Source organism: Puma concolor, chromosome B3 (genome assembly GCF_028749965.1).
Source record: "Puma concolor isolate L17-30 chromosome B3, mPumCon1.1.hap2, whole genome shotgun sequence".
NCBI lineage: Eukaryota > Metazoa > Chordata > Mammalia > Carnivora > Felidae > Puma > Puma concolor.
Window position 1 is genome coordinate 11,280,502 of NC_141672.1, and position 23,522 is coordinate 11,304,023.

The 23,522-nt window shown below is 38.0% G+C and overlaps 1 protein-coding gene across 5 annotated transcripts in view; it reads right to left on the reverse strand.

The window, feature by feature from the left end:
* Positions 1 to 23,522, reverse strand: part of PPP4R4 (protein phosphatase 4 regulatory subunit 4) — a 104,934-nt gene that overhangs the window by 25,203 nt on the left and 56,209 nt on the right. For all 5 annotated transcript variants that reach the window (XM_086708897.1, XM_086708896.1, XM_086708895.1 and 2 more), the window contains 12 exons: positions 23,166 to 23,313; positions 22,591 to 22,664; positions 19,942 to 20,048; positions 19,018 to 19,125; positions 12,054 to 12,175; positions 9,499 to 9,621; positions 8,281 to 8,450; positions 7,825 to 7,944; positions 5,429 to 5,506; positions 4,634 to 4,717; positions 3,853 to 4,035; positions 510 to 615 (listed from right to left, as the gene is read on the reverse strand). In XM_086708897.1, the coding sequence (XP_086565023.1) occupies positions 510 to 615; positions 3,853 to 4,035; positions 4,634 to 4,717; positions 5,429 to 5,506; positions 7,825 to 7,944; positions 8,281 to 8,450; positions 9,499 to 9,621; positions 12,054 to 12,175; positions 19,018 to 19,125; positions 19,942 to 20,048; positions 22,591 to 22,664; positions 23,166 to 23,313 (1,423 nt within the window). The remainder of the gene's footprint in view (positions 1 to 509; positions 616 to 3,852; positions 4,036 to 4,633; positions 4,718 to 5,428; positions 5,507 to 7,824; positions 7,945 to 8,280; positions 8,451 to 9,498; positions 9,622 to 12,053; positions 12,176 to 19,017; positions 19,126 to 19,941; positions 20,049 to 22,590; positions 22,665 to 23,165; positions 23,314 to 23,522) is intronic.

A 23,522-nucleotide genomic window follows, 5' to 3' on the forward strand; every position in this document is an offset into this window, starting at 1 on the left:
TGACTGCGCCACCCAGGCGCCCCCTGATTTCATTTTTTAAAACATTATGAACCACATAGGCTTACCAGATTCATAGTCACGTATGCATCAACTCTATTCAAGGGAACTAAAAAAAATCCTTGCATTCTGCTAATATTTAATATAAAAACATAAAATGCTACATTCATGGAGACTCAACTCGTATTTTAGTTCCAAATGCTATTTCATCAGGGTAGAAACTGGACTTTCACCATAAAGAAACATTATTTTCATTTTTCAAGTGTAGAAACTCACTAAAAAAGACCCAGAGTAATTATTACTTTTGTTCATCACAGAATAATCCTATCTTAAAGATTTCTAAAACAACCCCCAAAAATTAACCTAGAAAACTCAAATACAAACACACTCCAGATACTTACCAACATCAGCCTAACTATTCATGACAAAATAATACATGCAGTAAGTCAGAACTAACTAAGGCCACTTTGCTTACTTTCCGTTTTTCAAAGTGAGAGGCAATGATTACTTACGTTCAATTAATTTTTGAATGACCTCATGTCTCTGTTCTTGTTTACGATTATAACGTAGAAAAATGCATAGCGTTCGTGAAGCTGCCTTTTGGACAGGTAAGACATTCTTAAAGAAATAAGAAAGACAATTAAACCAATATAATAATACACTTTTGCTCCACAAATCAATTTTTGATTGCGGCTAAAAGTAAGAGCAGTGTTGGGGCGTCTGGGTGGCTCAGTCGGTTAAGCGTCCGACTTCAGCTCAGGTCATGATCTTGCGGTTCGTGGGTTCAAGCCCCACAAGCCCCGCATCGGGCACTGTGCTCACAGCTCGGAGCCTGGAGCCTGCTTTGGATTCTGTGTCTCCCTCTCTCTCTGCCCCTGCCCCCTCGTACTCTGTCTCTCTCTCAAAAATAAACATTAAAAAAAAAAAAAAAAGTAAGAACAGTGTGGTCCACCTCTCAAATCCCTGTGGAAGTGCCCTCATAATTTAATGTCAATACCACTCAGGCATATCAACTAATGTATCATATTACAAAGTTAATTCAGTTTGGCACAGTTTCCAAATCATCCAAATCTGATTTATAGGATGACTCTCGTTTCTTTGCCACTTCATCTTAAGTGACATTCTCCCTAAATACATCTCGGCCACCCATTCTCTTAGCCATTCCCTGGACCTTGTCACTCATTTATTCAGCAAATACTTGCAAGAACATACCCTGTGTCAGATACATCATCAAAAATGTGCCACTTCTAAAATATAAATTTAGAGATCCCATGATCAGATATACTTTGCGATCCTTCTGGCTTGCTTCTGACTCTTCAAACTCAATGTCATCACTGAGATCCCTGGTCCATACCACAGATGAAACTTAGAATCAAAGGGACACCATGTCCATAACTCTTACTAATGTTCTATACTCCTTTGTCCTTTGAATTTCTGTCACACCGCTGGGCAGAATTCATTAATTTTAAATGAATTCAATTATCTGTCTTTACTGGGTTTGGGTTCCAACTACGTATCAGAGAAAAATCTCTCAACCAGATCTATTATGCCCAGTATAAAATTCACGTACACCATCTTGGCTTACGTATCAATACTATAATATTTAAATATTAAAGGTTCAGACTAGTACAGTGGGGATCCTTGAAATTCAAGTAGAATAAAACCGCACACTGCTGCCTTTCTGTATCTTTAAATATTTTTCACAACAAAAGTAGGGGGAAAAAAGCTTATGTCATTGCTCAAAACCTTCCAAAGACTTCCCCTGTTTCAGAGAATACAACCTGGATTCCATATCATGGCCCTCAAAGTGTGCTGTGCTGTGGACCCAGCCACCCCTCTACCTCACATCTCTACCACTTTCTACAATGGCTTCCGTCCTCACGCAACCACACTATTCCCTTTGCCTGGACCACTTGTCCTTCAGACATCCACAGAGTAATTCCAGTACTTTGTTCAAGCCTCTGCATGAAGCACACTTGATCAGAGAGGACTTTTTCCTGACCGCTCTCTCCACAACAGATCCTACTACCCTCGGTCACGTTCCTCGCCCTCTACCCTGCTTTCCCGGTCTTCACTATACTTTTCATCCCTGACATACTATATATGTATGTTTGTTTACCGCCTGTCTCCAACAGAATCTAAGGCTCCGTGATAATAAGTTCCTTATCTCTTTTGTTTGCTGCTGTATCTTGGTACCCAGAATAGTGCTTGGCACATAGTAAGCTCTCAATTAATTTTGCTGAAGGAATGAATACTATGACCATTAGTATAGAATTAAAAAGACAAATTCTTTCTTTTCTCCAGAGAATACTGACACAGAATAATGTGTCCTCTTTGATCATGGAAAACGTGCTATGATAATCACGTATCTCCTTTTAAGTGTGGAGTTACTGTCTTGTAAAAGAAAATAGTAAAACGAATCTCTCAGGCTTCCAAGTAGTTTGTTCATACTCTATGTTGCAACTCGTCTCTCCTTCCTGATAAGAGAAGCTAAAACTATGGAATAATTATGTATTCTTGGCTTTGGAAACACAACATGCCTACTGAATAATCAGACTGAGGTCAACAATTAAGATCAAACTTCACAGCATTTACTCAGCCTGACTTATTATCCACCTCGCCGCCACCACTGTAGAACGCAGGCTCTGTTAAGAGCAGGACTCTGTCTTATTCACTCCCTTTATCCCTAACTCTTGGAACAGGGCCTGACACATAGCAGGCACTCAAATAAGTAATTTCTGAATAAAATAATTAATAAATTCTGCTCAATTTGATGTGAAATTTCCTATGTGGCACACTCACGCGTTGTCCTCTGGTAAGGAGTCATTGTTGCCAAAATCATTTCTTAAGACTGTTAACGTCTATAACATAACCTTCATCTTCTAGGCTTTGCTTTGATGAATGAAATTAACTTCTAGAAGAGGTAGTTCATGAAATGTCTATTTTTTTTTTTTAACTTAAGTTGAAAATGACACCGACCATGTTATTTTTCTTTTTAATCTTTGAGGCTAAAACGGATTTGGGGTTTCTGAGACGGCTATTAGATTTCATTATCTCCCTTTTATTGAGAACAATGAGAACATAAAGCACTTTTTTTAGCAGCTTCTAAAACTTATACGTTATATGGAAATTTCTTATACTTCAAAAATAGTAGGAAGACATCATATTAAATGTACATATTAAATGTACAGTGAACCGGGGGTTCAGCAGACCTCTCTGGAAATTTTTGTAACAAAGGTCAACAACTCACTCTCTGGGGGATTTGAGTACAAATCTTTTCTTTTTTTTTCCTGCTTTTGACTCTAATTCTAAGGCTATCCATCATAGACCACCATGTTTTTAATATAAGCTTTATCTGTTACATAGCCATCTTTCAGAGGTACTTTAAAAAGAAAAAGTAACTCCTCTAAGATTGAGGGGCTTACAAGATGCCTTGGCAACACGGCATAGTTAAGGCAGGCTCTGAGGCCATGACACATAAAAGGTGTATTATCAGAGCAGAAGGTACTTAGCAGTCAAGATCACAGTCTCCTGCCAACCTGCCTCTTGAGAAGAGCTACATCAAGTTTGAAGTGAGTCTGTTCACACTCTCCTTGGCGACATATGGACAAAGGGTAAGTGAAGGTACCACCTGTTCATTCTTCATTCCAGCTATACAGACAATGTTCAAAAACAAGCATCAGTGGAGCACAGAGAAACTTAAGTTCCCCCTTCAGAGACCTGGCAAAAGAACATCCTTCTAAGACAAAATGGAATAAATGAAGTTTGTCGTACTACTTTGAGAACGTGAAGAATCTGGTAACTCCAAAATCAGGTGAGAGTTCAAAAGCATTAGATAAAAGGTACCGGGCTCACATTTGTCATCACGATCGTGAACATTCTTTGCAAGAAACGATAATAAATCTGATCACTGGATATGATGTGTGGCAGACAGGCATATTTCTGCAGTAGCTTCTCATGAGTTCTCCATTTTAAGGAGGCCGCAGCTCGCTGCTCGGCGGCTGTGAGTGCCGGAATCAAGTCAGGCAGAGATGACAACTGAAAAAGAAAGCCCATCAGAGGATGGATGATAATAAATCCACCACAGCATTCCAGAGAATTCTTCAGTCTTACAACACACTGGGGACAGGGACATTCTCGCTCACTTCACAACTTAGGATCTCGGTTGTCACAGGGAGACCGTTATCCGGCAAATTCAAGTAAGTATGTTTTAAAAATTCCGTAAGTAAAATGAACAGTTACTGGAAACGAAATTCTGAAATAGAGAATGGGCTCACAATCCCTCTGACGAAAGTAAAATTTGTTCTACTTCACTGTTGGAAAATTGTGACCTTCCAAATTCCTTCTCTTCTGTCCTCACCAGACGCTATTCTTGGAATAATAATTAATGCTAATAAAAACTGAAAATGTGAACGTAACCTCCAAGGGCAGTAAGAATCACGGTAATACAAGAATTGGAGAGGAAATTCAGGCTGTTGAAGCTCCAAGAGACATGTATTTACTAAGCACTTGTTAATATGGGGCAGACGCTATTTTAAATATTTTCCATCCGTTCTCTCCTTGTTCCCTACAACAACTGTGCGGAGTGAGATCATGTTTGTAACATTCAGGAACTTCTTTGATACAGGACGTTTACCTTATTTTCTTGAACACTGCTTTCTCCACCGGTAGACATAAGTTCAAGGATTTCTGGAAGATGATCTATGAGAGCATCTAGTACCTTTTAATAGAGATATTGGTTACTTTTATGGCAATTACTGTTTTTCTAGTCTTGGATTCGTTTCATATGTCCATCTCTGTATTTGTCTCTCGATACTGTTCAAATAGTCTAGACCGGAGACAGCCACTTCTACACAACCAACATGCTGAAAACCTGCCTCTCGGCTTTTAAAAAGCAACTGAAGTTAGATAACACCCTCTGCCATGACTAAATATTGAGGAGCTGAGCTTTGACAAGCCCGTACTCATTTGAGTGAACAGGATATACTGAATGCATCATCAACATAAAGCACTGCAAAGTTTCCACAAGTATACTCCCCAAAGAATGCTAAGAGAAAAAGAGATAACATTGAATGTATGATTCTGATTGTGGGAAATAAAAACCTCTTCACAGAAAAAAGTGGGAAATTTTTAAACTACAACAAAACAGTAACAGTGACTGGAACTAAAGGTATTCTTTTGTCTGTCTACTTTTTGGCATTTCCTAAATTTTCCTTAATAAGCAAATATATGTACGTATTTTAAAAACCTAGTGTTTTTTTTAAAGATCTCAATTTCCAGTCTATGATACAATGGTACATTGTCTTAACACTTTTGGGGATTGCCAGCTAGAAGAATTCATGCAATTCCTAAGAAGAAGGCGGGGAAAGGGCATTGAAATATTCAGACTTAACATAAAAGAAGTAAAAACCAAGGAGTAAGAAGATATTACCTCCAGTGATTCATCTTGTAATAATGTTATCAGTTCTTTATGTATTAAATATACTCCAGAATTCAGAAGTTTAGAGACCTAGAATGCAGCAATAAAGTCTCTCAGATTTAAAACTACTACACATCTAAAGGTTATAATAATAATTTTACAAAATACATCCCTGTTAGATACTTCTTCTGAAATGAGACTAGGTTACAACATACATATAAAAATCAGATTTCTAGAAAAATTAATTGCATACAAAACCAGCTTTTTACTCTCCTTTATGACACTCTGGAGTGTGGACACGTGAGAATCAGCAAGTAAGTGCCCACACGGGCGCAGCAAATGTAGGAAAGATTTATCAGAGTCATAATTTCCGTATCATAAGCAATAAGCCCATGGATGCCTCCAGCTCATATTTTAAAGTCTTACAGCGGCCAACAAGGTCTCCCAGGATAGTGCAGGCACATGAGCATTCGCCCTGGCTCAGCACCTCCTACAGAGGGCAAGTTCTACGGAAGGTCTGTGTGACGCAGGGACAGAGGGGAGTCCCAAGCACGCAAGACATCAAAGACTTTTCCCATCAAAGACTTTGATCACCACAAAAGGAGCTGGAAGGGTCTAAGCTAAACTCCCCTGTGAACAGGTGTGGGTTTTTTTTCCTCCTCCAGACAAAAACAGAACTCACAATGATAAATCCACCAGTTTCTACTTCTTTCCTTCTTTCTTTCTTTCTTTCTTTCTTTCTTTCTTTCTTTCTTTCTTTCTTTCTATGTATTGGGCTTCTGGGTAAGATTTCAATGGGCAGGAGGGGGTGGGGGGAAGTATTTTAAAAACCTCTGCTCTACAGGGTTGTTTCTGACTCGTTCAGAATATTTTCAAAATACTATTTTTCTGAAAAACAAGAATAAAGTTAGGATATAGGAAAGTAATTATCAGAATTTAACAACAACCCTGTGAGGAAAACTTAAACTCACCAGTGGATTTTCACTGCTCAAAAGGACAAACCCAGACTAACAATTCATTCTTGGAATAGAGGATCGTGAACAGCCTACCTACATGGTATGACTGAGGGAACATGGCAACTAGCCACCCAGCAAATAGCTAGATCAACAACTGCCAGACTCACTCCTACCAGTGAAATATTTTTATGTACCCATTTCAAGATGTTTCTCTCTCTGGTGCTAACATGTGATGTCCACTACAAAACACAAATAACGATGAAATTTTAAAGGGATAAAGATAAAAATAAGTAAAAGCTCTAATATTACATAAACATTGCGTTCTCAGACACGAACCTCATGAAACCGTCTCTGGATCATTAATCTAATAACTACAAGCATGCACGGTAACCAAGACTAAATGCTCACTTAAGGCGCACTGGAGACAGAGATTTCACTCAGCCGGCCAGTGCCCTCTGTCCCGTCCCATCCTCCAAAACATACTGTGCAACACTGGAAGTATTTTAATTAGTTACACCATTGAAAGACAATATTTCCTAGATTTTGCACAATGAACGTTTCGTTCACCCCAGAAAAAGTGTTATTCAGAAGAATACTATCACCCAACAATCAAGAGTCTCAAGCAACATAATCATGATGCTACGGGCTCCTCGTGTGCTTATAGCTAATCAAACAATGCTCTGATGTAGGAACCCAGTGCAAGGAAGGGGCTGAAATATTCTCATTGAGAGTAAGAATATTTAGATACCTCTTGTGAAGACAGGAAATATTTTATTGTGCCATTTACAAAGAGACATTTATATTTGGAAGTTGATAACTTACAGTTTATATGTGCCTACTGCAACTATGTAAGCATACACGTGCTTCCTGGGATCACCCAAGACACGTATCCAGATTTCAACCTCTAGGGTTAAGAAGTTAATTATATTCATCAGAAATGTTTAAATTCACTTTTGCTTCTTCCACTCAAGAGAGTTATAATAGCTGAACCTAACAGGTATGTTCATAAAACGTGATCCATTTGCACGAAAAGCAATAAATAACCTGTCATTCGATTTTCCGTTTACTCTCAAGTTCTTGAGTTTAGATGCAAAGTTAAATATTAATATTGTAAGGCATATAAAACCTGGTTTTACTTCCAAACCAAAGATACCCATATTCACACCACAATGTCTGGCTTAAAGTCAGCACTTAATAGAGGTACGCTGAATGAATGGATCAATAAATGGTAAATGAATATAATGTGCTTATGTAAATGACTTCTGTCAACATACTAAAAAGAGAATTATGGAAATTTTAAAATAACAGTTAGGACTAAAACATGAAAGCGATAGGGAGCCCATATCATATAATAAACCTTTATAAACAGAAGTGTACAAAATATCCAAAACTCATCTAGCATACATAGGTGGAATTAACAAACGTCAAGTGCTAACACTTCTTCACACTTACTTCATAAAAGCAAATGGCAATAGTGTATCTGACTGGTACTTCAGGGTCATGACAAAGGCAGAAGAATGTAGAATAGAGTTCCATGTGGAAGTTTTTAGGATCAACAAAAACAATCATGGCCTGGTGGAGGTGGAAGGGAGAAGATGAGTGGGAAGGACAGAAAAACGTGCATCAATACCTAATATTACAATCATTTCATTTCAATTGAAATCATGTCCTCTACATAATAATTTAGGTGGAAATCACATTTGGAAGATCCAAATGCATGCATATGGCTCTACTTTATACATAAAGTTAAATATAAATTATACTAATATTACTCAGGACCTACTGTCTACACCAGACATAAGGCTAAGCAGCAGGGTCATAAATGGCCGTGGTTTTTAATGCTATCTATTCAGATATTTTAAAGTTATCATCAAAACCTTTTGTCAGTACAAATACATAATCTATTACCGGAAAGTTATAAGCACAGTTCTTCCGTACTGAAATATATTTCTTCTCCTGCTCTAGGATTTGGGGTGGAATCTGATTTTCATTGTGTCCATTTTCTTGTTGCAAACCCAGCGTACACAGCTTCTTATAAAACTCCAAAAATCGCAAGTGTTGATCTGGAGTAAAAATTCCTAAAACAAATATAAAACCTTTGTTCAACATTTTCACTGAAAACAAAAATAGAGAGAGAAAAGCAAAATACAACACTTACGTAACGGGAACCAAATACTCAAGTAAACCGTTAAAGACCATAAATAAAAGCAACAGTGAGGAAAGAGTACCGCTTATGGAGAAATTCAATGGGTCTGTTGTTTCACCTTATGTTGATTTTAAGAACACTTTAATTTTAACAGTATAAACTATGCAATGCAGGAATGACGACTGAATGTCTGCAGCACGTATCACACTACAGACCACTGACGAGTCACTACAATAATAATATATAAGGACCATCACTGCAATTTACTTCTGGGAAATATTCTAAAATTGCCTGCAGAAAAGACATGTATGTGTATCTGCAGAGAAAAGAGTTTAAAAACTCAACCTAAAAGATGGCAAAGTAAACTCTAAATACTTTTGATCCACAGACTCATTCCACATTAATAAATTATCTTAGAGAGCAAGGAACTCATCATATACTGCAAACCTTATTTTCAACGGCCAATTAAAAGTCTATAATATACCTGCTGAAAAATGTTTTAGTATAGCAGATGGCTATAACTTAATTTATGCTTACATTATTACAGGAAGCTAAGAACTGAGTAATATGTTCAAAATGCCAGGTTAGGAGTATTATTCTAAATTCTAAGCTGAACTGCTCACATGATATATTAATTACCCAACAAACAGTCAATAAGTGTATACTTGCTATGCATCAATAGCTAATATAACTATGTCATATGCCAACCGATACGATATTTTATATGAATATAAAATATTCAGAAATTTAAAGGGCCATGACTACTTCTTTCGGTCACTGTTCTTTCAAATAGGTTCTGTTAGGGAAAAAGTCATTCTTAAATGTGCTCTAGATTGTGTTACCAAAAATCTAAGACTTCTTAAGATTTTACACCCTTAAAGGATAGGTTTCACAAGTGAGGAGCTGCAGTCTAGTGGCTGAGGCAGAAGACAAAGGAAATAAATTATCCACGATCTTGAAATTCTCAGGGCATATCATACCATAGAGTCCATGGCATAGTTTTCCTAAATGGAAAGATAAGGAAATAAGAATGGATTCGTCCGCTTTGAAAGATTTTTCACAAAATGATTTCACCAAGGGAAGGATAGTTTGACTTCTGTCATCTGGAAAACAAAACAAAACAAAACAGACTTTAGATCTAGTTGCCCACACTGCACATGGAGAAATGCATACATACAGATTCCAGAAAGGAAAGTCGCTGGGTTGGCCACGCGGCCACGGAACACGTCGGCAAGCCCTGGTCGCAGAAGTAGCAAGAAGAGGGCTGAGATCGGCAAAACCTTTTCACCCCAGGCTCAGGGGCTCGGACTCGTGGCGGGCCACCGGGACCACATGTCAAGAGTGCTTACAGACTAAAGAGCTTTGAGGATTGAGGCTTTGAGGCCGAATAACTACAGAACCCCAACACCGCGGACGTGAACGGAGGACCAGCAGGCTCAGGCCGCAGGTCTCACGTGTTAGCGCATAACTCACGCCAGGGGGCAGCTTTTTCTGACTGACAGTGTTAGCTTATAATATGTCCTGTTTATTGAATTTCTCCCCTTTTACTTATATGGCACTTCCTTAAGAAGTTCATTGATATTGTGGGGGCGTCTGGGCGACTCAGATGGCTGAGCATCCGACTTCGGCTCAGGTCACGATCTCACGGTTTGTGAGTTCGAGCCCGGCATCAGGCTCTGTGCTGACAGCTCAGAGCCCAGAGCCGGCTTCGGACTCCGTGTCTCCCTCTCTCTCCGCCCCTCCCCTGCTCGCGCTCTGTCTCTGTCTCAACAATAAACATTAAAAAAAACTTTTTTTAAAGAAGTTAATCCATACTTTAAGTATGTCTGCTTAGATTATAAATTTCTCATATATCCCACCGACATTTACATCTTGATTCTAAATACTCTGAATTTCCCATAATTCTCTTAAACTGTCAGAAAGGAATCGCTATTAAGGGTCTGACAAGACTAAGCAAAATGCTGCAACAGGTTTATTGGTATTATTATGACTGTTACTATCATTACATTTCAGGACCACATCTACCATTTTAACTAAATGACATTTATTAGACATTCATTGTATTCCGTACAGAACACGCATTATCCTAAGTAGAAGTAGAGGGATGAGTAATAAACGGTCTGAACTTGAGAAACTCACACCAGCAAAGAAGCCAAACACACAAACTATCACAAGACGACGTGATCGCTATTCTCATAGTTGGTACAAGGCACGGTCTGCAATTTTTGTAAACGTTCTAGGCCTCACAGTGTATCTGTCCTAACGACTCTGCCGCTAGGGCCCAAAATCAGCTGCAGACAATACAGAGCCACGTGGGCATGGCTAGGTTCCAATAAACTTTATTTACATAAGCAGGCAGCAGCAGGATCTGGCCTGCAGACCACAGTTGGTGTACCCCAGGCATAAGACATTTACAGAAATAATCAGAGAGGAGACTGTATTTGCAATGAGCACTGAAGGAAGTTGGTTAGGAGGAAAACAGAAGGGAGAAAAAACAGGGAGAAAAATGAATATGCAGAAAGGCTGGAGGTGTGAGCGAATTTCACGTGCTAAGGGAATGACAAGTGGTACTGGAATGACATTCCCTGAAGGAACGGCAGGGGAAACCGTGAACACAGGTTACGCCCAGATCTGTTCACAACCGAGCGTGGACAGTGAGGGGAGAGAGCAAGGAGGGGGCCAAGGCTCCTAGACTGAATGCCCAGGGGTGCCCCATCATCAGGACAAGGAGATTCACTCACTCATCTATTTTCACGTATTATAGTTCTTACTCCTCTGGCTCATCATATAGGCTGAATGATTATTCTGGAACAATCATACATAATTATTGGCCACACTGCAATAATCTTTAAGAGGCTCTCCTAGTTCAGGGTAAAATGTTGTTCATCCAAGTAAACATAATCCTATAATTACACAACAGAGTTTCGCACCCAAGTACTTGACATCTACTCCTCCAAGTTTTACCACATCAAAATGGTTAATGTTTACTGATAAATTAATGTCCAGCATTCGTCAAAAGTCTAGTCATATACTCACAGAGGAGCTAATTGTCTCTGTGATGTCTTTGTGATTTGGCTGGCACAACACGAAGAAATACCTCCTTACCCATTCCCACTCAAACACCTCATCCCAAAGTTTTCCTCCCCACGGCCATGAGATTTCTAGCATTAAAATATTAAGGAAGGAATATTACTGCTTTAGTCAACATCTTTCCTAGGGTCAATTAGTTAAGCAAGTTAAAGGCTAATTACCAAACCAATTCTTATCTCCCCACACAAGGCAGCTAAACATGGATGAGCGAAAAGAGAGAGGTATGGAACATGCAGTAACACAGGGTGCCAGGAAGGTAAAAGCAGCCACAGAGAAGGTGCCACAAGAGAAAGAACCAGAAAGAGACAGAGAGGAAGGGAGGCTTAATGTTCTTCATAAACAACATAAGGAATTCTATCCCTTATCTGTCTTCACTCCCTATCAGTTACAAAACAGGGGAAAACACTGTTTTCAGAAGCAAAGGTGTGTCCGCGGGAAGATTTACCTGTGTCAAACACGTCAAGCAGATTAACCAAAGTTTCGAAAGCAGCAAGCCGCACACTGCTGCCTTCATCCCTGGAGAGTTCTATTAGCTCAGGGAGCACCACGCTTTTTGTAAGTTCTGTCCTGCACAAGAAGCAACAGAAGACAATAAATCAATTCAATGAATTATAGCAAGAACTTATGAAGTGAAACTCATGGGGCCAGGTACTGCAGAGAATAGGAAAAATCATAAAGATCCGGCTCCTGCTCTCCAGAAGCTTGCAATCTGGCTGGAAAGCATGATATAAACATAAGAAACATTAACAGTAATTGTCTAATTACTTAAATCAATTCTACTTCCACCAGGATAATATTATTACCTGCAGAGATCTTAATGACTACAAGTTTATACTAAACTTTATACATTGTAAAAGTTTTCCATTTTAAGCAACTTCAGCAAATGATCTGGACTAGCCAGAAAAACCTAACAGTAGCGACCACAGAAACCTTCACAAAATCTTTTTATCTAGATTTCAAGGGATGCATTATTTTTTCATTCACCTAAAATACAACATTACAGTAACTAATTCCTACATAGAAGAATGATACAGGACACTAGACGCTCTCTCTGAAAGAATGAAACACAATACCCATGCTTTCGGGACATAGACAACATTTATAATACAATCACCAATGGTTCTCATTAGATACTTTAATCAGCCACTGCTTACTCACCAAAATGAGATGCTACTACAATGACCCGTGCTGATAAGGGAGACTTATAATGTGATGCATTATCACGTGTCCTTCCTAGACACGTGATGGAAGACGGCACGAATTATAATTTGACAGAGAATGAGAAAGTCACTGAGAGTTGCAGAAAACCTGAAAAGATTTAGGGCAGAGCACAAAGACTCTAAAAGAACGCTGTCAAGCAGAACTTTCTGCTATGAGGGAAATGTTTACAAACTGTATCGTGGCCACATGTGGCTACTGAGCATGTAAAATAAGGTCAGTAGGGGAGCCCGGGTGGCTCAGTCGGTTGAGCGTCCGACTTCGGCTCAGGTCATGATCTCACGGTTTGCGAGTTCGAGCCCCGCATCGGGCTCTGTGCTGACAGCTCAGAGCCTGGATCCTGCTTCGGATTCTTGTCTCCCTCTCTCGCTGCCCCTCCCCCACTCATGCTCTGTCTCTCTCTGTCTCAGAAATAACATTAAAAAAGATTTTTTTTTTAATAAATAAAATAAGGTCAGCATAACTGAGGAACTGAAGTTTTAACTTTATTTTACTGAATTTAAATAGCCAAACATGGCTAGCGGCTACCTTATTGGAGAGCACCGGCTCTAAGGACTTGCGCGATCAGAGAGCCAAAAACTGTTTCTAAGAAATTAATCTATGAAAGGGGGGGAAGGTGGTCAAAAGTACAAACTTCCAGTTATTAAATAAATAAGCCATGGGGATGTGCTGTACAGCATAGTGACTATAGTTAACAATACCGTACTGTATATTTGAAAGTTGCTAAGAGAGTAAATCTTAAAAGTCGTAAGAGAAAAAAATTCTGTAACTGCGTAAGGGGACAGGGGTAGCCAGACTTACTCCGATAATCGTTTTGCAATGTATACCGACTCGTGTTGTACCCATGAAACTAATCTGTTTTATATCAATTCAGAACGTGTTTGCATGCTGTTGAAAACCCTGAGTTTATTAAGAATGAAAGACGGTAGTTTAAGGTAAAGATCTCATCCCTATTTACAGGCAAAAGTTACTTCCATTCAATCTTTCAAATGACTTTTCCCCCCAAGAGTGGTATACTGATGCAAACCCAACTTAATTATATCTGGGTATTAAAGATAAAAACAATCAGAATCAAAAGGTCTTTAATAGCTGCACAAGGATTTCTTAATGCTGAAAAGGCAAAGTGAAAAAATCAAATCTGTGTATCATCAGTGGTAATAAGGACATGTCAGTTTCAACCTACCAACACCAACGGGGATTTCTCATTTTCAACTACGTTAAAGCCACTAAACACTATGGCACTATGTATTAAAAGAGCGCTTTTACAGGTTATCAAAATTTTAAAAAACATAAGAGCTATATAAAAATAGATAACCTCTAACCCTCTACTTAAAGAAACTTTGAAAGTTTCTGATAATGTACGGCCTCCAGGCTTCTATCCTGTTGATGTTATTATATACATCCTCTTTGGGCTTCAGCTTCCTCATCTGTAAAAAAGGAACAATTACTATCCATCCAACAGATGATTGTGAGGATATTAAGCTCACACAAGTGCTTAGAAGAGTGTCTCACACATGGTAAATATTATCTAAGTGTATACAAATGTTATTCATAAATTTTGATATACACTAATTCTTTATACTTATCTCTAAAAATGGAATAATACAGGTAAAATATCAGCAAAAATTTTGTGTGTATTATAGAATTCAAAAAGATTCTAGGTTTATGCTTCTCCCAGTAGGACACGAAGATGTTCCTGTGCCTTTGCTAGCACTAAAGATTTATCATTAACTTTTCTGATTTCATTGGTAAAAGGAGAATTTCACTATTGTTTTGTAAATATCACATATTATTCAGTAACTGTCTGTCTACTTGACTACATCTCTGGTCAAACTCTAAGCACCTGGACGACAGGACTGTATCTTTTTCATTATTACATCATCCATATGTAACCCATAGCTTATGGTAGGTGCTCAATGCATATTCATTAAATGCATAGATCTCTCTACAACTAATGAGGTTGAACAATGAGATTGAGTACACTTACATTTCTTCTTTATGAAGTATATTATTTGTTTTCTTTGCCCGTTTGTCACATTATAAAAGTAAAAATAAGGCATCGTGGCAGACCCACACACGTAAGATGCAAATATTCTCTCATTAGTTCCTCTAAACAAGCTGGATTAGGGCTGAGTACCTTCTTCAAGAAGCAGATGTGGGCAATACACTGCCTGTGCTGGTATATTTATGAGAATATCCTTTTCTTGACTTCATATGCAAACTCCACTCTGGCTAGGGCAGAATTGTAGGTCATTATCCTTTGTACTAAAAATGCCTTTGGCATGTAAGGATTCGGAACAAAAATCTGGGGACGGCCTGATTCTATTATTTGCGTAGGAGTCCAGTCTTATCAGCCAACATGCTAATAATTATAACCTAACCCTTCCATGACATCAGAAGGCAGGGTATGTAAAATACAGGGTGAGGGATAGCAAGATGAATGAAATAAGCAAGCTTGCCCAGATGGCCAACCTGGAATTCTGGGGTCTCACTGTGTGATCCAAATCTACCCAGGTGCTGGCCATGATTTGGTGCCACCTGATGGTAGCAGCCTGATCAAACTAAGTACCGATGAAGGATGATCCTGAGTTCCACGGTTGGCCCGGTCAGCAACAGCAATTCAAGGAAACTTCTCATCTGTTTGTGCCTTTTCCACCGGCCTTTTTAAGGAGCCTAGGCTGAAAGAATCATCTGGGCACCCAATCATCTCCATCTCTTTGTTAAGAAGATAAAGTTGCTTAGCCCTCCCCTACATCAACGCCCTTCCAATCTGACAGAAGACAAAACTCATGGGCAGAGGACAAGAACCAATCATCAGTCCCATTATGTCTGAATTCTACAATCTGCCTCTGACAAAAGCAATCCTGGATCTGCTTTGTGTCACTGTAGTTTGTATTTATCATACAGTATATACTCCTTTTGTATCTGGCTCGCTTCCCTTAACATACTGTTTCTGAGACATATCCATGCTGTTATACTGCATGTATCAGCATGACATTCCTTTTTCTTGCTAAATAGTACTCCACTGTATGGACATACCGTATTTTATTTTTCCTTTCATCGATCAGTAGACATCTGGATTGTTCCAGTTTGGGTGTTACAAATAAAGCTACTATAAACATGTGTATCTAACACAGCTCTTGTTATGGATATATTTTCACTTCTCTTGGGTAAATAATTAAAAGTAGAATGGCTAGGCCGTATTAAAGATGTTTAGCTCTGAAGTAAATGCCAACTAGCAGTATTATATCATGGGAGATTGGAAGGTTGTTGATTTGATAACATTCAGGAATGTGATAAGTTTCAAATTAGTCTTTATGTACAGTGTGAGATAAGAATTAATGTTCATTTTTTTTTCTCTCATGAATATCTAGTTATCCCAGTACTGTGTTTTGAAGAGATTTTCCTCCTTGAACTGCTTTGGCATTCTGTTGAAAGTCAATTGGCCACATATATATGTGTGTCTATTTCTGTACTCTCTTCTGTTCCACTTATCCGTATCTATTTTTGTATGTATCCTGAAACATCTTTAAATCCATTAATTAGTTCTAATAGTGGTTTTGTAAATTACTGAGGATTTTCTATGTAAACAGTGATGTCATCTACAAGTAGAAATCATTGTAAATTACTGAGGATTTTTCTATGTAAACCGTTCTGCCATCTACAAGTAGAAATCATTTTACTTTTTCCTTTCAGATCTTTAGACCTTTAAGATTTTTGTTTTCTTGCCTTATTTCAATAGCTAGGACATCCCATACAGTGTTGAACAGAAGTGATAAAAACTATCCTCGACCTGTTCTTACCTTAAGGAAAAAGCATTCAATATCTACCATTAATTATGACGTTAGCTGTAGGTTTCTCATACATGCCTGTATCAGATTGAGGAAGTCCCCTTCACCCCTAGCTTCCTGAGAGTTTTTATCACGAACGGATGTTGAAATTTTGACATACGTTAATAATGGGGGCATTTTCAGGTTATCTTACTTGTCATGTCACCAGAAATTTGACCAATTTCTTCAAAAGTATATTCTTCCAGGGCACCTGGGTGGCTCAGTCGGTTAAGCGACTGACTTCGGCTCAGGTCACGATCTTGCAGTTTGTGAGTTCAAGCCCCACGTCGGGCTCTGTGCTGGAGCCCGTTTCGGATTCTGTGCCTCCCTCGCTCTCTGCCCCTTCCCCACTCACTCTCTGTCTCTCAAAAATGAATAAACGTTAAAAAAATTTTAATTCATTTACAAAAGTATGTTCTTTATTTCCTATCTGAGCACTGTATGTTCTTCCCCTCCAACACTGAAGAATCTTTTTGTAGATTCCACATTTGTTTCTTTTTTCTCTTTAGTCATCCCTGTATAAAGAGAGGTCTATTCCATACGGTTGTTTTCCTGCAAACACATGTGCACGACCTCTTCGTTATACTATTCACTATTGATCTGATTATTCTAAGAACTGTCCTCTTTGATCCCAAGCTAGTGCACAACCCAGCTGGACAAGAATCTCTTAATTTTTCTTCCTGATCCATCTTATTAAATGAAGAACAATTTCTGGTGCTCATTTCTGATTAAACTAAAGTGGTCAGTAATTGCTCCCCTGCCAGCCACAACAAACACAAAACTACAAACCCAAGTCTGTACTGTTCTTGGGCCCTATTCCCATACTTCCTGTTCCCAAGTGCCTTAGACCACAACTCCCAGCACAGTAGTGGGCAGCCTCTCTCTTAAATCAGCAGCAGTCTCGGAAATATCTCTTCCCACCTCCTTTCACTCATCTCAGGGCTTCTCCTAGCCTTGTGTGTAGAAAATTCCTGTTGGTGGTTATCAGAGCTTAACAAAAGTCCTAATTTCCAATGCCAAAAGAAAAAAACTGTATATGTCTCTTTAGTTTTATATATTTATCAAAGAGAGAATAAAAAATATGAATCAGATCACAGTAGTTTTTAGCCATGACACCATGAAAATCCTATGATTATATTCTAATAGTACATGAGAATTCAAAATTAAATGAATTTAATCAGGCAAATTAATTTTTTGAGTGAATTCTAAGTTAACAAGGTAGGTAGATTCTAGCTTTGCTTTTGTAAATGAATCCTTAAGCAATAATTCTATATTAATTTTCAGAAGGCAAATGTGAACACATCTGACCAGCCTGTTTTTAACAGTGGCAAAATGTCAGATGACAAAACATGGAATACAAAAAGACAATGATATATTCTCCTGGTAGGTTCTGATCGTGATTAAGGAGCACAGAACTGGGCAAGACTGAATTATTTATGGTCCACAATGATCCAGAGTCAGCCTAGCCTAAGAAGATCTATCAGAAAGAAGCTAGTTCTGAAATCAAAATTAGAGAAAGGATTACTCTGTTACATTGTTAAGCTTCTAACACAACACTTAAATCCTCCGATTCAGCAAGGTGGACAGGACAGAGGACCTGAATCTGTATGACATTCTGAAGTCATCCCAAAGCCTTAAATACTGGCCCCCATTTTTTTGTTGTTGTTAAGAACTATACAAATGGCAACAACCTGATTGTCCCTGCTTGTGAAACAAAGAACCAGGTGAAAACAGTGCAACTTCTATTAAAAAATAAGAGGTCTCAATGTTTTTTCTATCAATTTAGGATCCTTTAAAAAAAAAAAAAAACTATTTCCCATGATGGTTCCGAGATAAAACTTCCTTTAATATCATACCTTAACATGAGATCAGTTTTTATGGGCGAAGAGGAGACTATCAGCCCTAGGCATCTCCTTCCTGAACCTCACACAACCAAAAGGCAAGAAAAGACAGTGGAAATGCCAAGGTGTACAGGAAACAAAGACTTCCACTGAGTAAGCCCATCTGAGAGGACCCAATAATATGTCGTTCGCCCAAAGGAATGCTACTGCAATAGTCCAAGCGTGGTTTATATTGGGACATTTTCCCTTCTCGGATCTAGGTAACTGGATGTTAACTAAAGCCAGTGAAGGTGAGAAAGAAAGAAATTAACGTGAAGTAAATGCTAAGCAACTTCACTTTAATCTAATCTCTTTTAATCCAGACACATCAGGAGGTACTTGTTGTTACAATCATTTTTAAAGCTCATATAAATTTTAGCCCTTCAACAAGCATGCTTTCATGAAACACACAGGCACAGCATATCCCTGTCTGACTATCCAGAAATAAGTATATGACACAAGGAATTGAAATGATACTTACCCAATGCCCTGAGCTATGTTCTCTAATTGCCGACACATACAAGATCGAACTTCATATTCCACATCTTGACAGAGTGATTTTACCAAGGGAAGTATCTCTCTTTTAATGCTTAGAAGGCAAAGACAGGAACGTGCAAGTGGGTATTTTAGACTAAAATTTTCAAACAGTTATCATCAAAATCTTAGCTTACCCTAACAACAAACATATTTTAATATAAAGCTTTATAGTCTAGAATGGATTTTCACATGTCATTAAAGTTTGGAGGTTATCTCCTGTTACTTGCAAATCATATACATGATTGGATCTTTGTAAAATAATGGTTAATTTTGGATTCACAATTAAACATCTTAGCTAAGATAAAAGGTTACACAGGCAAGTGGAATATCTAGCAACTATCTACCAAGATACTCTTCAACTTTATATTTTATTCTGTGCCATAATTATATAACATTCCAATCTTTCCACTTGGTTATTTATCATCTGGGCAGAGAGGAGCATATACATTATAAACATTCCCCATAAAGCCTCAAAATAAGAGAAATTATCCAAAATAATGAATTTATAACAATAATGGAAGAAATCAGAAAGTCTTATCTTTATGTACGGTTGGACAGTTTTTGACGTCTATAGAATAATACCATTTTATGCTCAAAACTACACTCAGTGTGTGACAGAGAAGGCTAAGATGAGAAATAGAAAAAGTTAACCGTGTTGATTTGAAGAGCCATGAGATCAGAAGAAATGCATCTGAATAGTAGACTAGGTAGACTATAAGAATTCTACAGAGTTAAAACAGCTAAACTTGTATGTAGTATGGAATAACATAATGTAAGTCTAATATAATAGTAAATCACACGACCATCATACATTTTAAATCGATTTAATTGAATAAAGTAGACAAAAAAATTATATACAAATACTCACGTATGGGCATCAAATTTGTTGGTCATTTTTCCTAAAATTTTACAACTAACTAAACGAGACTGGACAGTTTGGGAAAGTTGTGCCTTGGAAACAAGTGGGTTCAAAATCTAAAGAGAAAATATTTAGAGAACAAATTCACAAAGTTTTATATATTCTTGCCACTAATGTCAGCTATTTTCCTCAAGGAATATTTTAAGATGCTAAGTGTTTTTAAGAAACCTGAGTTATAATTTGAGGTGTCTCATAACCTGAATCACCTTGTTGACCTTCTGCGTTATTAAAGGGAAGATGATGATAAATTACATAATTAAAAAACAACCAGGCCGGGGGGGGGGGGGGCGGCGGGGAGCCTGGGTGGCTTAGTCAGTCAAGCGTCGGACCTCGGCTCAGGTCATGATCTCATGGTTTGTGGGTTGGAACCCTGCACCGGGCTCTGTACTGACAGCTCAGAGCCTGGAGCCTGCTTCAGATTCTGTTGTCTCCCTCTCTCTCTGCCCCTCATCCGCTCATGCTCTGTCTCTCTCTTTCAAAAATAAATAAAAACGTTAAAATAAAAATTAAAAAAACAACAACAACAAGCAGGTACACAAAACCTGAATTAAAGCTTATGATGAATTCTGTAATGATCTGTGTGCACATAAAGTGTAATTACTGAAATGCACATCTTCAAAAGAAAAATAAGCAAATTACCAGACAGCCTGAAATTTTTGTTCCATACAGATTAATTTTTATATTTACCCTAAAGAGATACAAAACATTATAGCTTCAAATAGAGTCTATTAAGTAATTCTGACATCGGCAATAACCCAAGTGTGATATTGTATTGCGTACACGCCGGGCACCCAAAAACTCAACAGCATGACATATTATAAAGAACTATGAAGATCAGATCCTGATTCTGGCCCCTGCTCTTAATCTGTCCAAGTAATCTTGCTGTTTCTTATTTCTCATCCCAAGATTTCTCATCTACTTAAAATGGAAATTAAACTGTCACCCTACGGTCCCTCCAAGTTCTGAAACTCTATGACTCTGATAAAAAGGTCAACTGGTTTTTTTCCTCTCCACAAAGAAGCCAGAAATGCTGAATGCATAATGATACATATAATTTAAAACTCAAAGACCTGAAACAAAATAAACTGCATGCTTAAAATCGTAAACATCACATAAAATAATATATGGCATTCGGGAGTAAAAACTGCATTCTACTACATAGCACTCTTCACAAACTAGAAGCAACAAATGTCAACATTACGTTCAACGTTTAAATATCTGTTAATCACCGAGATGTTTGGCACTAAGTATACAAACATCCTCATAATGGGGTAAATCTTCCCACTTTCAAGCTAGTGTTTCGGCACTGAGATAGGACCGCAAATTGTACGAGGGCAAAGGAAGGACGAAAACACTTCATGAAATACACAGAGGACATTTCCTCAACGGAGAGCTACTTTTTTCAACCAGGACATATTTGAAAAGAATCTAAGGATGATGTTCAAAGAGTGAAAAATCATTTCATTACAGAATAAATTTCCTTTCTAACTTTCTTATTCTCCCATTTTAACTTACTAGAACTTTGAGATGAGAACATATTAAATAATGTTAAAAATTAAAAAGCAAACAAACTAGTAACAATATTTGCAACAAACATAACAAAGGATTGGCAACCTTGAAAAATAGTACATATAAATAGTGATCAAATGATATGACCAGACAATTCCAAAAGAATAGAACTGATATAAACATATGAGAAAATATTTAACAGCGTAATAATCAAAAAAAATTCAAATTAAAATATAATCCCATTTTTTGGCTCATCAAGTTACACTGGAATGCTATTGGTGAGAACAGTCCAGAAACAGGCATTTTCACATATTGCAGTAAGAGCCTTAAGAATCTGAATGCCCTCTGACCCAGTAATTCCACTTTTTTGGAAGCTACAGTTAAGAAAATTATCTGAGGGGCGCCTGGGTGGCTCAGTCGGTTAAGTGTCCTACCTCGGCTCAAGTCATGATCTCACAGCTTATGAATTTGAGCCCTGCGTCGGGCTCTGTGCTGACAGCTCGGAACCTGGGGCCTGCTTTGGATTCTGTGCCCCCCCTCTCTGCCCCTCCCCTGTTCGTGCTCTGTCTCTCTCTCAAAAACAAACATAAAAAAAAATTTTTTTAAAGACAATTATCTGAAAAACAGAAAAAGCTCTACAGAGATGTTTACTAATGCCTCATTTTATTAATAAAATACTGAAAACAGGTTTAAATGTTTAACAAGTATTTTGTAGCTACTACCAAATGAGTTTAACATAACATATGAAAAGAATCCTAAGTGAAAAACAACCACATATAAATTCAACATGATTATGAATATGGCAAACAAAAAACATATACAGGGAAAAAATCTGAAATGATTTTTCAGATTTTGGCTAAGTACAGAACCACGATTTTTCTTCCTTTCATTTTCTGTGCTGCTCATACTTTCTATAATGAACGTGTGTTGCTTTCAGAGTGGGAAATGACCTTATTCCTTTTTTTAAATACCACTTTTCAGTAAAAACAAAAACAAAACCCCTGGAGTGACTTACTCAATAGCACTTACCAAAATATGTGTGTGTGTGTGTGTGTGTGTGTGTGTGTGTGTGTGTGTGTATTGCATTACCTCATGTTTTAGGGTTTCTTTGGGCAATACTTCTATTACAGAGAGAAGAGTTTCCAACCATGCATTGCTGACACCTGATTGACACAAGGAAAAAGAAAAAAAAAAGTCTCACAAATTAGTTTTAACTCAGCCATCAAGTGACAGCACTATTTAATAAAATGGGGTATAATTATTTTTATTACTATTTTAAGAAGTTCCTCTATTTTCTTTTTTGCTTTAGCCAACATCTAGAAAACATTTATATCTTTAAAAATAATATGGGGGAGGGAATACCCTTCAGCCAAAATGTGTCATTTTTGCTGTACAATAATAACACAAACATATTGTAAAATTCAAAAATTCTAAGAGGTAAGTACAGATCATAAGATAAATTAATGCGTCTTCAGCTTTCTAGGATCCTAAACTTTGCGGGGTTTGTAAGGAAACAGCCATGGCTATTTTTAGTCATACTCATGGTCAAATCTTGGGCAGGATAGCCTCATTCACTTATGCTCATCAGGCTAACGAGATCCCAAAGGCCTTACGGCCACCTCCAGGAAACAGTAAGCACAGAACTAACAAGCCAGGCTGCTGACCTGCATCCCTGTGCTCCAGATGTAGCAGAATGACTTGGAGGAAGGAGTGGGCATATGTATGAATTGACACTGATTCTTCCTGTAGAATGGTCCGGAACGACACCGCAGCCGTTAACTGCATTTCCACTCCCGCCACATGCAGGACTTCCTGTGTAATCAGAAAGAGTTTGCTATTACACAGAGGCGAGATCGGAAACTCTAATTTTTAAAAATCCAAGGTCATAGAAACCAAACACAGTCAGAGTCCACAAAATAACTATATATGACCTTTAAGGATATGCACTTCCTCTTATTACTTTAAGAAAACTATTATTAATCTGCTCCTTACTGTTTAACTCATTAGACCACCAAAAAGCT